General features: G+C 39.5%; 1 protein-coding gene across 6 annotated transcripts in view; it reads left to right on the top strand.

The window, feature by feature from the left end:
• Positions 1-17,045, top strand: part of TRIO (trio Rho guanine nucleotide exchange factor) — a 402,095-nt gene that overhangs the window by 177,544 nt on the left and 207,506 nt on the right. For all 6 annotated transcript variants that reach the window (XM_073332315.1, XM_073332317.1, XM_073332318.1 and 3 more), the window contains one exon: positions 16,827-16,949. In XM_073332315.1, the coding sequence (XP_073188416.1) occupies positions 16,827-16,949 (123 nt within the window). The remainder of the gene's footprint in view (positions 1-16,826; positions 16,950-17,045) is intronic.

Genomic DNA, 17,045 nt, shown 5'->3' with positions numbered 1-17,045 from the left:
CACAGATTGGCGGGCACCCCAGCTTGCAGTGCCACTCACTCAGATTTGGCATCCTCCCTCCCCATTTTCTGTCATGATGGAGGGTCAGTCAGGCCAAACCGGAGTGAATGGTGCTCTGACCTGTCATGAAGGGTCACAGCACCACTCAGCTTTAGCCTGGCACCTTTTCTATTGGCTTGCCGGTTGCTGGCGTTGCAACCAGCACCTGTAAATTACACCCGTGCATGTTGATGCCAACAGCCATGCAGCTGTTAGCACGCAGGTCACATGGCTGCTGGGAGCATGGCTAGTGCAGCACTCAGATCCGTTGGCAGGCCGGGCTCTCCGTGTGGTGGTTGAGGTGGCTGAGGCTTGCGCTTCTCTCCGCACTAGGAGGCGGAACAGATAGGCTTTGCTCACCAGCAGGGAGGACTAAGGGCTTCTCCCTGTGGAAGAAGAGGAGATAAAGAGAGACAGCTGGTCATCCTAGATATCCTACAAATGACAGCAATAGAATCTCTCTCTCTCTCTCCTACTTCACAGGAAATAAGATGGTTGCTCCATATTATTCCTCCCCCCCCCCGCCCAACAAGTCATGAGGCTGCTCAGCTGTTCTCAATCTCTGGTATCTCAACAGATCCATGAAGAAATCACAATTCAGAATAAAGATGTTAAAATTCACATTAGCTGCCATCAATGAAGGGGACTGTGCGATATCAATAGCTGCGAAGGAGGCCTGTCTCTCTATCCTGATTCAATAGACTGTTAACTCTTAAGTACACAACACTACAAATATCCGTCCGTGGCCTTTGGTTCAGGATCAGCACTGCAAAAGCTTATAAAAAGTGCATGTAGTGCAGGGGTTCTCGAACTGGGGGGGCTGGGACCCCTCAGGGGGTCACGAGCGGTCAGCCTCCACCCCAAACCCTGCTTTGCCTCCAGCATTTATAATGGTGTTAAATATATTTAAAAGTATTTTTAATTTATTAGGGGAGTCGCACTCAGAGGCTTGCTATGTGAAAGAGGTCACCAGTACAAAAGTTTGAAAACCACTGACGTAGTGCTGTCTGAGAGCTGCTCTGTCTACCCTCTCCTGGGTGATCTCTGTCCTGAGTCAGTCCTAGATGGCAATACCCAAGCAATAGGGTTGCTGCGAAGCAATGGTTTTATGATTTGAGTCTCTTAACTCAGTCTCCATGTGTCCCCCATCTTCTACAAAGTTCATCACTCATCTAGATATTTGCCTAGTTTTAACAGGCTACACAAAAAGTACTATCAAAGTCAGAACAAACTAAAATTTCATACAATGACTTGTTTATACTGCTCTATATACTATGTACTTATATTTCAGTGTATTTATATTCCATTTGATTTCTTTTAGAATGATATAGTAAAAATGGGAAAGTCAGCAATTTTTCAGTAATAGAGTGCTGTGACACTTTTATATTTTGTACGCCTGATTTTGTAAGGAAGAAGTCTTTAAGTGAGGTGAAGCTTGGGGGGTGGGTGAGGGGGAGACACAGGAAAAATCAAACTCCTGACAGGGGTACAGTAGTCTGGAAAGGTTGAGAGCCACTGCCTTATTGCATGAAAGTCCAGAGAAGCTGAGAAATCTTTTCAAAATAGTCAGCCTTTCAATGGGGACTACCCCTTGCCACAATCCTTTCTCTTCTGGGATCAGTGGTCTCCCATGTGGATATTCTCAGTGGGCTATTGCTCACATGAGGCCACTGGAGCGTCGTCGTCTTCTTCTTCCAAGTATCTCTCCTCTACTCCTCAGAAAAGGGTTTTCTCCCCAGGAGGATTCTCAGGTCACTCAGATGGTGGACATGTCCAAGCAGATTGAAGTCGGGTTTTCCAATAGGAGAACCAGTCAGGACAGTTATCACTACATATGCCAGCCTAGAGGGATGGTGTGCTTACATGGAATCAAGGACTCTCCAAAGGATCTGAAACAAGAGAACACGCACAACATAAACTGACAAGAATCCAGGGCAATGCAACGTGGTCTCACAGCTTTGCTCCCATACTGGGACTTCCCTTGTGCAGATCATGATAGACAACACCTCAATCATGTCATTTGTCTACAGACAAAGGGGAGCAAGGTCTACAGTCCTGCAAAAAAGAAATTTACCTTGTCATCGACTTGGGCAGGGAACAATTTACAGTCTACTCATTCCCTTCACATCAAAGGCAAAATAGAATGTTATGGCTAACTGGCTCAGCAGGCAAAGTTGGATCATCCAGAATAGTAACTGCATCCACAGGTGTTCAGTTTCCTGGTAAAGGATTTTGGTTTCCCAACAGTCGATGGGTTTGCCTACGACCTTTATCACAAGGTTTCAGGTTCTTCTTTTGCTGATGGGATCACAAAGCCAAGGCAGCAGATGCCTCGTAACAAAGATGGCCAAAAGGGATTCAGAAGACAAGCAGCACTGGTAATTCCGATATCCCCATTCTGGCCAACAACACCTTTGTTTTCTGGTCTCCTTGACATGATACAAAGATTTCCTATCTGCTTTCCATCTAGAAGGTATATGATATTACATAGAGCCACTCATGCATCAGAATCCAGACAGTCTAGCTTAGCTACCTGGTTCTTGAACAGAGCCTCTTAAGCCGAAAAGGTTATTCAGAAAGGTAATATCCACAGTTTTAGCTTCCATAAACAAATCTGCTAATACAGGCCATCCAATGGCCTGGCTGAGGCTCTCCCATTCGTATCCAGTCTCATCCCTACATCTGCATCATTACCACAGTTCTTGAGTTTATTCAAGATAGATTTAGGCGAGCCCTGGCAGTACACATGCTCCAAGATCAAGTTGCTGCTTTGTCAGGCATCCTTACGGAATCAGGCAAGTGGTGGATTTCATCTTACCCAGATAGCCAGTGTTGGCACTGCAGGGTGGCTGCACAGCACAGGGAATAGGCATTGTGTTCTTAGGCAAGGTTGGTTGCTTCAAGGCTGGAAGGAAGTGCTGTAGTAGGAGTACCACACCTGGCTTTTTTGTCTTTGGGTACTGTGTTTCGGGGGGGAAGGAAGGGAAGGGTCATTGAGTATTACTCTGTAGCAACTGCCAATCGTTGTCAATCTTTAGAACAATGCATAATTCTCATTTAATGTGAAGACATTTCTTCTGACAATTTATGAGTAGTACACTTCAATACCACACAGTTCAGAACACACAGGGTGGGTTATTTGTTTGTGGTGGCACAGTTTTAGAGCAAATGGCAATCTGAAGCCAAATCTATATCAGAAAAATTTAATTGATACTGGATTCAGAATGAAAAAAAAAATTCACAGAAGTGTGGCTGAAGCAGACTCTCTTGTTTCTGAAAAGAACTATACAGAAAATATTGCACAGCAAAGAGACTCATTACTCATCTTTGGGCTAAATTGACAAAGAAATTAGGCCATGTTTATGCTTATAGTTTCTTTTATAAAAGATATAGATGATTAAGTTTTACTGAAAGTGGATTTTAGTTGATATAACATAAATCTGTTCATAAATCAACAGCTTGTGATTATGGGGTTAGTTTGGCGATTTGGCCACACATTCCACTGTATTATGGGTACTGATTTGCATGTCGATTAAGATTAAAAATGATTAAAAAAATGACTTGTAAATGAAATTCTCACATACATCTGCCTTTCACAAAATACTGGATAAGAGCTGTTGGGAGTAAAACGAAGTATGCACCTTGGACGGGTTTGGCAATGAGTGCAAAACTCAGCTGAGGCAGCAACACAATTAAAATTGGTGCTTTATAACGGTGGAAAGTGTTTGTGTTTTTGTTTTTGTTTCGTTTGGGTTTTTGCAATAGATAGAAGAATATGGTAAAGGAAATGATCTGACCATTTCTGTGGGGGGAAAAGGAAATTCTACACACCCAACATTAATTTCTGCAAAAGTCTGCCTTGCACAGTGGCGCCGAATTCCCCCAGGAGTAAACATGGACTATATGGGAGTGGTGCCAAGATAACTTGGCGACATTGGGTCAGAAGAAAAAGTTTCTGGGCAAAACAACAGAACTGAGTTGCCAGTCAGCTGAGAGAAGATAGGCCTAGCAGACATTATCCAAGTAGTGACTTTGGATAAGTGGATCGACACAGGAAGAGTTGTGTGCCGAGCCTCACTTTGAACATGTTGTCTGTTACTGCCCTGAACAGAGATCTCTGGCATCTGGAGGTGCAAGAGATTAGATCTGGACTTTTTAGCTCAAATAATATAGTTTAAAGGCAAGTACTGTTTCTAGGGAAGGCAAGCAACAGATCTGGCTTTGACAAAGAAGGCTTCAATGTAATAAAATGCAGCAGGCATCAATTCTGGGTGAATTACAGTTTTTCAGCTGTGTTGAAAGAAAAAGACCGTGAAATTGAAGGTGGTGGTGGACAAAATACCTGGCAAAAATGTGTTATGTCAGAGAGGGTAAATTCTTGTTGCTGGACACATTTACTGAAGTTTGGTCAATAAAATACTTAATAATACTTTGGCTTGAAAATGGATGTTAATAGTCTATATGCCAGAAAGAAATTTGAGTTTTTCTTGTATTTCCTCTTAAATATGTATTTACTTTGGGTAGCGTTTTGACCTGTGCGTATGCTGCGTGTGGTTGCTCTTCCTGCTTTCTCTGACCCCTACAGGGACGATTGCTCAATGAATCTTTTTTTAAAAGGGAATGCCACTCTTAGTTGTGTATTGGATACAGAAAGTCAGACCTGAAATGATGATTACCTTCATTGTGTCACAACTTAATTATGTCACTATTGTGGGACATGCAGGTTCCCCCTGCCTTTTCTAATTGCTATGGGAAAGGGTTTCACAGCAATTGGTAGGCTTAGTTTATTTGAAAACTTGAGACTTATTTAAATGTGAAGGTATTCGGTAAATTTAACATTTTTTCTGTGTTATTTGTAGCAAATATGACAAAATAATTCGGGGGAGGTGAGGGAGAAAAAATTGGGGGATCACAGCAACACAACAAAACAATGAAAGGTCTGGAAAATGAAACGGAAAAATGGGTTGAAATGGGCATGTTCAGTCTAGAAAAGACAAATGGCCTGTGCATGCCGTCACATAGCAGGGTTTCAGCAACCTAGCAGCAGTAACCAATTATATTTCAAGGCAAGGCTATCATTATTGCATAGTATTTATTATTACCAATTATTAAAAAGTAGGCTATCTCCCAGAGGTGATTTTGATAATCAAATTAATTCTGTTACAGTTAGATTGGAAGGGCTAAGTGAACTAGTGGTCTGCCTTTATGACCCAAATGGTTCTGTGATTGAAAAGCAGATCACAGCCCAATCGTGAAGCTTTGCTTATTTTTCACAGTAACCGACCTTTATTTTGATTAGAGATGTGATGCATATTGCCATCTTAAAGTAGCCCAGGCCCTGCTAAGAAGGGGAAATAAGAGAAAATAGTAGCTTGTTAGCTGAATGAACTGCTTTTTAACCAAGATTTCTGCACAGCCTGTAACAAATGTCACTGCAGTCCAAATTAAGAAGAGAGCACTCAGTCTGATAACATTCATTTGTCTGTGAAGTGTAAGAGAAATTTGAAGTTTTAATTCTCATACTCATGCACCTTGCTGTGTGCTTTGTGGTTCCTTGGACAAACAGTGTGTCTTGCCCTCTCAACCAATGGGCTTGTATGGATCAGCAGACCTAAGATTTTGTGAATCTCTCTCACACGCACACGCACACACACACACTTATTTATTTATTTAATCTCATTTGGATATTGTTAACTTCTTTAAATTTAACGGTTTATATTTATTTATCAAAGCTCCAGATTCCTTAAGGATGAGAGCAACAAATGGGAAAGGAATGCATACCATCTCAACATGAAAATATTGAACACATATCTTAAATACCATAAGGTGCACTGAATGTTCAGTATGGAAATAAAAAATAGATCAGTGGTGCAGATAAGGCTGAAGGGATGGATTTTTATGAATGATGTAGGAATGTCTCATAAAATAGTGGAGAAAATAGAATGATAGGGAAAACTCTCATACATAAATCAGAGAAATGGAAATATGCTTAACAGCATTTTCTTAATGAAAGCTATAAGTACTGGACTAACTTGGTCTCTTGGTATTGAAGCATAAAATGTGTGGAAAAAAGATAACAGGAGAGTGGTTAGTGTTGTTGATAGAAGTACCAGCAAGTGAGTGTTCAATAAATAACATGCATATTTATTTACAGGCTTAGAAAAATATTGTACTTGTAATATGAATGTCAACACAACAAATGCAATTAAAAAAATATGGGAAGGGCGTTATTACTGTCTCTGTTTTTATGTGTAAAGAGATGTCTGCAGATCCTAGAAAAGTATTGGAAACTTTTGTAACCCAAGAGCATTTTTAAAATAGCAATTTCCTCAGGGGCCTTGGATTTTTAAAACTTGCTGCTGAACTTGAAATTTTGAAGTAAATAGGGAAATTATAAATCAAGCATTCTCCTATGGAGTTGTGTTTATAATGCACTGATAAACACTTCTGATCATTTACTCAGACTCCCTTTTGGAAGCTTTTATCTTGCTCTTTTCAGGTGGTGGTTGATGTACTGTAAAAACGAACAGAGTACAGGCATAAATAAAATGTTTTTTCAATTTAAATCACATTTTTTATTTACATGTAGCTAGTCACTTAGACACCTCTGCATATTAGTGTCTTAACTTGCTAAAGTGGATGCATGGTTTCCTAATTGCTAGTAAAATATTAGGTTTTACATAGTTATTTTCTACCAAGGAAATGCACATTTGAAGTGTTGTCAGTGTTGATAAAGACAAATCCAGGACCTCAATAACTTCCTTAGTGTGGGAGTAACATAAATAGAAAATTGATAAGCAAATAGCCATTGCACTGCTTTCTGATGTATTGAGTTTCCACAAGAAAGCAGAAATGCTTTGACCAGGCTGTAATCACACATCAAGCCTTTCAGCTTCAAGTTATGGGACTTGTGCTTCTCAGTCAATGCTACAATAATAGGATATCTAGGTGCTTAAGAAAAATCCCATCTTCCATGTTTAACTCTTGGCTTCAGAGCTAAACTTCAGGCTCCTATTTTGGAAAAAAAATTGTGTATTAAGTACACAATAAGTTCGTTAATATTTTGAAAGTCTAAACTTTTCATAGGTAAAACAGAATTGATTTTGTTGTGAAGTGACAAAGAATGTATACCACAACGTTTTTAATAAATAATATTAAATTTAATAATGTTTTGCTCCAGTTACTGCAAACACTTAAGCACGATTAAAGTTTAGGTAAGAAGTCCATTGATGTCAATAGAACTATGCGTATGTTTAAACTTGTGTACCTGTTTGCAGGATTTGGGCCATAACTTTCAATATTTGGTTTATTGCCTACAACAGTTATATAAAATTCAAATAAAAGCCTTTACCAGTAGTAGCATTTTTTAAAAAAAGAAGTTTTGTAATGCAGTTAATTACAAATTTTGATCTAAAATTGCAGTAACACGTTTCTAAATTACTATTTTTACACAGTCATCAATCTCATTTGAAATCAATGATTGTGGGGAAAAAAGTAAGCATTTAAGTCATGCAGTACAATCTCATTAAACAGAACTCCCAGGACGTTGGTGGTGTTATGTTCATGGACAGAGAAGTTCAGTAAAACTATAAAAACCAAAAAAACCCCTCTTTCTGGAAGGTTGCAACATAACATTTACTTCTCAGAATCCCAAACCCTACTACACAAGAACCAAAAACAGAGAAAACAGGCTTCTCCTTAAGGTAGCAAGGCATAACTTACCCCACTTTGCTCTAAACTAATTCTTTGCACACTCACTGCTAAAGACCCAGATCGCACATTCCCTACCAACCCCCCTAGCTACAAGGATGATTTGGAAAACCCCTGAAAATTTAAACTGATATCTTATCATTTTAACACAGTTTTCAGCATATCACCATCAAAAGGACCTCTAAGAGTAGGCCCTTTGAGATCTTTGAGACTACTACTGTTAAGCACAACTTTGGATAGTGTTTGTGTAACACATGGTATTGCAATATGGGTCTCTGTCCTTCTCTCTCTGAAGGTCTTATACTGTTCCCCCTCACCATAATATTGGAGTGCCTTCCATGTACTTTCAGTCACAGCAGTCTAGTCCTTAGTGGACTTCATGGAGTCTCTGGATCTTCCTTCCTGGAGCCAAAACTCTGCTCAGGGTAGGATTGTGGCTAATCAACATAAAAAGTTAAAAGGCCGCTAATGAAGCGGCTCCTTTGGCTCAAATGGTACACTGTTGCGCAGAAGGCCCCACTGACAGCTCTAGAAGGGGATAGGCAGAACTGTTGTTGGCAGGATTACTCACATTTAAAAGTGATTATACTTCTACAAGCAGTTACCTTCCTGAACTGAATCCTTACTGAAATATTTTCCAAGATTAGCTGTGGAACCATGTGACTCTCTGGGAAGCTATACCAGATACTGCACTGCAACTGAGGAGATTAAAATAGGAACTAAAGTTGGAAAGATGAGTACAAAGTAGGGCTGTCAAGCGATTAAAAAAATTAATTGTGATTAATTGAGTGATTAAAAAACTTGACTAGCATTTATTTAAATATTTTTGGATGTTTTCTACATTTTCAAATATATTGATTTCAGTTACAACACAGAATACGAAGTGTACAGTGTTCACTTCATATTTATTTTTGATTACAAGTATTTTTACTGTAAAAAAAACCCCCCAAAAGAAATAGTATTTTTTAACTCACCTAATACAAGTACTGTAGTGCCATCACTTTGTCATGGAAGTTGAACTTACAAATGTAGCATTATGTACAAAAAAACCTGCATTCAAAAATAAAACAATCCAAATTTTTAGAGGCTGCAAGTCCACTCAGTCCTACTTCTTGGTCAGCCAATTGCTCAGACAAGTAAGTTTGTTTACATTTGCAGGAGATAATGCTGCCCACTTCTTATTTACAGTGTCACCTGAAAGTGAGAACAGGCATTCACAAGGCACTGTTGTAGCCAGTGTCACAAGATATTTACATGTCAAATGCCCTAAAGAAAAGGAGTACTTGTGGCACCTTAGAGACTAACAAATTTCTTTGAGCATAAGTTTTCATGAGTTACAGCTCACTTCATCGGATGCATGCAGTGAAAAATACAGCGGGGAGATTTTATATACACAGAGAACATGGAACAGTGGGTGTTACCATACACAGTGTAACAAGAGTGATCAGGTAAGGTGAGCTATTACCAGCAGGAGAGAGAAAAAAAAACCTTTTGTAGTGATAATCAGGGTGGGCCATTTCCAGCAGTTGACAAGAACGTGTGAGGAACAGTCGGGGGGGGGGGGGGAGGGGAGATAAACATGGGAAAATAATTTTACTTTGTGTAATGACACATCCACTCCCAGTCTTTATTCAAGACTAATTTAATGGTGTCCAGTTTGCAAATTAATTCCAATTCAGCAGTCTCTCATTGGAGTCTGTTTTTGAAGTTTTTTTGTTCAGAATTGCGACTTTTAGGTCTGTAATCGAATGACCAGAGAGATTGAAATGTTTTCCGACTGGTTTTTGAATGTTATAATTCTTGACGTCCCTTCATGTTTCAACCACCATTCCAGGGGACATGGGTCCATGCCGATGACAGGTTCTGCTCGATAACAATCCAAAGTAGTATGGACTGATGCATGTTCATTTTCATTATCTGAGTCAGATGCCACCAGCGGAAGGTTGTTTTCTTTTTTGATGTTTTGGGTTCTGTAGTTTCTGCATCAGAGTGTTGCTCTTTAAAGACTTCTGTTTAGCATATCTGGCATGTAAATACCTTACAATGCCTATTCTCACTTTCTGGTGGCACTCTAAGTAAGAAGAGGGCAGCATTATCTCCTGTAAATGTAAGCAGACTTGTTTGTCTCTGAGTGATTGACTGAAAAAGAAGTAGGACTGAGTGGACTTGTAGGCTCTGAAGTTTTACATTGTTTTGTTTTTGAGTGCAGTCATGTAACCAAAAAAAATCTACATTTGTAAGTTGCATTTTCATGACAGGTTATACTACACAACTTGTATGAGGTGAATTGAAAAATACTATTTCTTTTGTTTTATCATTTTTACAGTGCAAATATAATAAATATACACTGGTTTCAGTTACAACATAGAATATAATATATATGAAAATGTAGGCAAACAGCCACAATATTTTATAAATTTCAGTTAATTCTATTGTTTAACAGTGTGATTAAAACCGATTAATCGCGATTAATTTTTTTGAGTTAATTGCATGAGTTAACTGCGATTAATCTACAGCCCTAGTACAAAGATGTGAAGTAGTGCTAGGTTCACTTTGGGGAAAGTAGTGTTGCTCAGTTTTTGTGGCTTTATTCATAGATCATTTACTTTTTCCCCCGAGGGAATCACCCCACCTGCACCATTTGGAAAGTCAGGGCATCACGATCACTGTGTGGAGTGCAGAGTCTGCCTCAGTCCTATATTCAGTGCTTTCCACTTACTCCTCTGTTGGCCAGATTCTGTTGTCAGTAAAATCTATGTAAATCTGAATTAACTCTGGAAGTCTAATGCAATTGAGAGCAGAATTTGTCTTTATAATCATAACCCTTCTGCATTCTTAGTTCACCTTAGTTTCACATCTGAAATGTTAGGAGAATGGCCTCCTTGAAACTAGCCAGGAACTCTGAAAATGCATCACCAGTAGGTACTCATTGACACATGATTTTCCTCCTTATTCCTGCTGACCGAGGTGTTTCTGTCCACTTAAGCATCGGTCTTGATTTTTTAAAATTATTGCATATAGAGATGCGCACCAACTGTAGGTAGACCATTGAAAAGTCTTTCAGTCCCAGTCTCTGGGCTTCATTCTCCCTACATATGACAGAATCTTCAGTGTCTTCCTCATTTTGTGCAGCCATGTGTTTATGCAACAAGCCTGGCTAATATCAGAGATTTTCATTTCCTTCTACAGTCTTCTGGGGAGGAGGGCATGCGACTGAACTTCCCTGTTTGAAGGCTGTGTAACTTCATCTGACCAGCACAAGTAGTACAGGGATGTCAAGTAAGCCACTACAGTACATGGAATTCTTGAAAATGTTATTTTGGACAGATTTAAATTAAATTGGAGCTCTTTGGAAATAAGGGAAATGCACTGGAATGTGCTAATGAAGTGAGTGCATCTGTACAGAATGCATGGAACTGAACAAAATCTTGCTTTCATTACTGCTTTTAATTACAGTAGTACAATTGTGGTATGTTGGACCTTTTACTTACAATTATGTGTGGTTTTGAAACTGGCTTTCAGTTACAAACTAGTGCCCAGAATAGATACTATTGGAGTTTTGCCTGATTGTAGGTTCAAAGCTTGTATCTGCCTTCTGGGCTCTCAGTGGACCTGGTAAGACATATGGCTGCTTTAGAAGTTGGTAAAGTCAAGTAAAAATTGTGGGCGTGTGATGAAGTTCTTAGAGATGAATGTTGTATGGATATTCATCGTTCTAAATGCCTATCAGTCTTAATATAGATCAAAATATGAACTTCTGCACAAGACAGGCAACAGCCCAACTGCTTTCCACTTAATGCATCATTTTTCTGAAGGTGCATGGTCTTGAAATTGTCATTGAGATTTCTCAAGTAGGGACTGTTCTGTTATTGTTGCTAAAGATACAAATCTTGAAATAATTAGAAAGTATGAGCTATTATAAATTCAAAGTTTGGTTTGTGGTTTTGTTTCCAAGAGGGTATTATGGGATATTAACAGTAGTTAGGATTGAAAAGGTTAGATTTTTATCAGTAATGTCAATAAACCTTGATTTCACCATACACACACTAACAAATGAAGAAAAATTTCCATTAACAATAAATGAAATTTACAGATAGGCAAAGTAACAAAAATGCTGCTTGAGAACTTTGAGGGTTTGATTTAAGGATATTTATTTTTTATATTTTGACATGTATATGGTGACTGTTTTAACAGTTATAAAGCGTTAACTTTTCGAATCTGTGTCTACTGTCATTAAATAATTATTGTCTGACCTGGCCCCCTGATTTCCCACAACTGTGAACATTTATATGGATAAAAATAAAAAAGCTTTAAAATACTGATATCTGTCAAAATTATTTAAAAAAAACCCAACTAACAACCCCCGCCCCCAATTCTGCCAAGCCTAGCTTTACAGTAAGGTTTAAAACTGTTCTCTTTATTTGTTAAACTAAACTGAAGGAGAAATTCTACTGCTTTCAGTGTCTGTGTTTTTAATAGATGTGTTTCAAGGCCAGAGAGAAAATCAGTCTTTTGTTTCAACCACCTTTAAGTACAAATTTTATAAATGGATTTTATTAAATCGTTATGAAGAAAATGTAATCATTGTGAATGCATACTAGGCATGACCATGTTTCTTAATTACACTTTTTTCTGCACCATCTCCAGTTACCCTTTCGCTTTCAAAGAACAAAATTAAAGACAATCCAAGAATAAACTATAAAACTGGTAAATTTGATGTATAAATTTTTTAGGAAAAATTATTTAACAGCAATATTGTTTTTCTCTATTGTCTCTTTAGTGTTGGACCCCAGACACATGTCCCAGAGTGATTTTTTGAAGCGTTTCTAATCTTAAGTGGCTGTGAATGTGGCATCATGCGATTGCATACTGTGTGTGTCAAGAAAATGTGATCTGGAAATCAGTTGACAAACTTGAGCAGATTTTTTTCTAACTGCCAGTCTTGCCAACTCAGATCTCAAAGTCAGAAAGGGCTCCTTCTGAGGTATGCACCACCATCAAATAAAAATCCATTTAAATTTAAAAATGTAGTTTGGAATTATATGCATGCATTAAATTATCCATGAGTATACAGTTACAGGATTGGAACTTTAGCAAGAAAATTTGAAGGTCATGCACAAGCCAGAAAAGAATCCCAGCCCTCCACCTCATAACTGTAGTGGCTGTGAGATGCCAAGAGGAGTTAAGAGCCGTGAAAAACTTAATTTAGTCAGTAAAGTTGACAGATTGTGTAAACAAGGTGAGATAATGTATAGAATTCTAGCAGGTAGATTTAAGAAATTAGACAAAATATCTCAAAATAACTTAGTGTAGACTTTCACTGGAGTAAATGTTAACTACTTAAATTGTGATCATACAGGTAAGCAGACTGTAAAAGGGTTCACTCACCACTGGCGGTGGGTCTGGGGATCAGCTCTTGTCTGGCCTCATCTGTTCTCTCCATGACTCAGCCCTCCAGCTGGCTCACTGTGTAGTTTTCCCCTTCCAGGGTATTGATGTCTTGCCAGTCCAATTGTCCAGATGGTGTCTTCACCGGTCCTGAGCCACTTCCCAGTGGCTGGTAGGGGAACACGGGCTCGCCTGCTACTCCCATTTTCAGCCCAGGGATCCTGTAATCAGCAGTCAAGGTCAACACCGTCTCTACCCTGGCTGATGTTTTCCGGGGCTTCTTCCTATTCTATCCCCTGCTGGCTTTCTTCTCCTCTCCCGTTTTGGGTAAACCCCTTCCCTCAGGATTAGGATCCCAGGGCTTCTCTTCCGCCCTGGGTTCCCTCCTTCTCACCTCACTAGGCCCAGAGAGTGACTGCAGCCCCATTTGCTATTAGCAAACTTCCTCTTTTTATAAACCTATCCCAGCTGGGCCTCATCTGTAATTAGTGTTTGTAAATGTCAGGCCTCCCTGCAGATGCAACTGTGAAGGTTAATTGGCCCTTTCTGAGACACTGTGGTCCCTTCAGGGCTGGCAAGGGGTGAACACCCCATCACATCGAACTTAAAGTTAGAGGTGCCTTAACAAATCATTGTGGTGAATTCTTTTTAATTGCATCTGACTTGTATTCTATTTCAAGCTATAGTCACACAGTTGTGAATAGCACCGGGCTTTTCTGGAAGCGAATGCATGGAATGAAAGTTGAGTAGTGGCTAGAGCAGGGATTCTGGATGCTACTGCAGTCTGTTTCCTGCTCTGCCCGTTATTTGCTTTGTGACCAATGCCCTAGCTCCTAGGTGCTGCAGTAACACAGATGTTCACTAATTAAGCTGATGGTGTGCCTTAAGAAGCAGTACAGCTGTGGTAATTTATTATTTTTCCAGATAGCTCCCTACTTAGGGTTCAGGTTAATTCATAAGTTTATATAAAACTTGAAAAGAAGGCAGCTATCTGGAAGGATAGTAAACTATCACAATTGTGTAAATGGTGAGCTAAAAGTAGACAGCCCATCCCCTAGCTCTAATGTTAGTTTATATCATTACTATAATAAAGAAAATGGATAACATTTCAGAATTTGTTATCTTCATAAAATATTATGGCTTTAAACTTCACATAAAGGAAAGACAAATGCACATGAACAAATTACCTACTTTGTATTGCGGTAAGAGTATGTAAAGTGAAGTCACAAATGTAGATCCATACAGCTCTTAAATGTATGTATAGACCACTGTACCAGCGTTGTCACTCTTTCCAGTTAATAACTGCACCTTTTAAAAACTAAATATAACTTTTAAATGCGGTATAAAGAAAAAAAACTACCAGAAAGTGTATCTCGGGGGGACCTGTGGGTGTGCACTTCTAAGGAAGCCCTTAAATAAAACTTACGACGAAGGCTGTGTTACGTAGTATTGTATAGGAGATTATATAGGAGATATATATAAGATTCCTCCTGGTTAAGTTGAATTCTGGAAGATGTGTATTGTATCACTCCTGTGAAGTTTCTCCTTGTTCTGTGTAGCAGTCTTGGACTTGTGGAATGATTTGGCTTATATGGAATTAAATACTATATAAAGTCTTTCTAATGTTTAAATTTTCATTGAAAGATTTAAAGTAATAAACTTAAGTTTCGTGCGTTTAAATGGCAACTGAAAGATGTCCCTTTTCTACCACCATGAAGAGGATGTGTGTAACACTGTAGAGAATACTGTTACATGTAGAAGCTGTTGTGCAGTATGGAGTTCAGTTGTACAAAGTTCTTGGCGCAGGCACTGTCGTGTGTGGTTTAAAGATCTAGCTTATTAATAGCATAATTGATCATTTTTGTCTTTGAGAGCCTAATTTTTTTTAATTAAAACCTGTGATACAGACATAACTTATAACATTAATACCTTTCAGTGAAAATATGCAAGGATCCTAGGATTGGCTTCTTGATTGCTGACCCTTCCATTGATCTTACTACACTCTAGGAGGCTAGGAACTCTCTTGAGAAGTAGAACTTAAATGTGCTATCCATTAAAATGTTCTTTTTGATCATGTGAAGTCCATTGTTGGTTTATTACAGAAAAAATGTCAAATTATTCAAGGCCTTGTGTTCAGTGACTCAAAAAACTGCAGAATTATGCTCCCAGAGTCTTACGGGCATGGCTACACTGGAAGCTTCCAAAGTGCTGCCGCGGGAGCGCTCCCGCCGCAGCGCTTTGAAGTGCGAGTGTGGTCGCGAGCTCTCCCAGCGCTCCTGGGGATCCACCTCCACGAGGGGATTAGCTCAGAGCCTGTCCACACTAGTGCTTTAAAGCTCTCAGACTTGCTGCACTGGGGGGGAGGGGGATTTTTCACACCCCTGAGCCAGTAAGTTAGAGCACTACAACATGTAAGTGTAGACAAGCCCAAAGCTTTCATTTAAAAAACAACACCAAAAAACTCTCATGGTTGTGAAGGTTACTCCATTTGCATTGAGGTAAACCGTTGCAGTTGTCTCAGGGTATCTCTAAGCTGCAATTAAACATCCGCGTCTGGCTCCTGTCAGCTGACTTGGGCTCGTGGGCCTCTGGCTGCGGGGTTGTTTAATTGCAATGTAGATATTTAGGCTCAGGCTGGAGCCCGGGCTCTAGAAACCTGCAAGGGAGGAGCATCCCAAAGCTCGGGCTGCAGCACAAGGCCAAACATCTGCACCACAGTTAAACAACCCCGCAGCGGAGACCCACAAGCCCAAGTCAGCTGGCACAGGTGTCTTATTGCAGTGTAGATATACCGCCAGTCTCCAAAGAACCTGAAACAATTGCTCTGCAAAAATGTGAACTTCCCTCACTTATCTACAGAAAATTAACTCAGTGCCTAATGACTGTTTAAATGCCAACATAAATGTTTTCAAGTGGAAACATCAATCTAATATGCTTATCTGTAACAGACCCAACATTTCCCTCAGTGCCAAAAGTTCCAACTCTCTCCTCTCCAGCTAGGGTGGCCAGATGTCCCAATTTTATAGGGACAGTCCTGATTTTTGGGTCTTTTTCTTATATAGGGTCCTATTACCCCCTACCCCCTGTCCCGATTTTTCACACTTGCTGCCTGGTCACCCTATATCCAGCTGCCAAAACCTCTAACTCTCCTCATTACTTTTGTGGTGCACTGAAGTTATAAAAATAAATACAAACAAATGTAGAGAGTATGTAAATCAGTTCTACATCAGCGAAGATAAAATACATACTGTGCTGTGTGTTCAATTAATTAAAAACCGGAGTTTACACTAAATTGCTACAGAATTTACAGCATGTCAAATCGTAGTGCTCAGAATCCATGGACCCTGCTGTGGAACTTAGATTGTCCTTGCTGTGGAGTCCGCTGGGCCTTGTTGGAACTCTGTCAACATGTACTGTATAATCTTGCTCGATTTAGATGGCTACCGGTTTAGTAACTGTAAACATAGCTTTCAATGTAAGCTTTATTAAAATTTTGTAAAGGGAAAACTGACGTCAGAACTATCAATACAGTTCTTCGTAGATTGTTGCCTAACTAACTGCTCCTCAATTTCTTTGATAGCTTGGTTTTATTGCTTTTTATTTCTCCCACTGCAGGAAGCAGGCTCTGGAAGCAAAACAGAGAGGCATGCATTGAAGCTATATTTTATATGGTTGTCTTTTTGTTGCAGGTATTGGACTGGATTGAGAACCATGGAGAAGCTTTCCTTAGCAAACATACTGGGGTAGGAAAGTCCCTGCATCGGGCCAGAGCTTTGCAGAAACGCCATGAAGACTTTGAAGAAGTAGCACAGGTAAATGTTTCAAACATGTTAAACCCACATCCTGTTAAACAAGTGCACCTATATCACTGTTCAATGGTGCCTTAAATTGACTACTTGACATTGTAG

The sequence above is a fragment of the Lepidochelys kempii genome, chromosome 2 (assembly GCF_965140265.1).
Source record: "Lepidochelys kempii isolate rLepKem1 chromosome 2, rLepKem1.hap2, whole genome shotgun sequence".
NCBI classification, from domain to species: domain Eukaryota; kingdom Metazoa; phylum Chordata; order Testudines; family Cheloniidae; genus Lepidochelys; species Lepidochelys kempii.
This window is presented reverse-complemented; position numbering and strand designations above follow the sequence as displayed.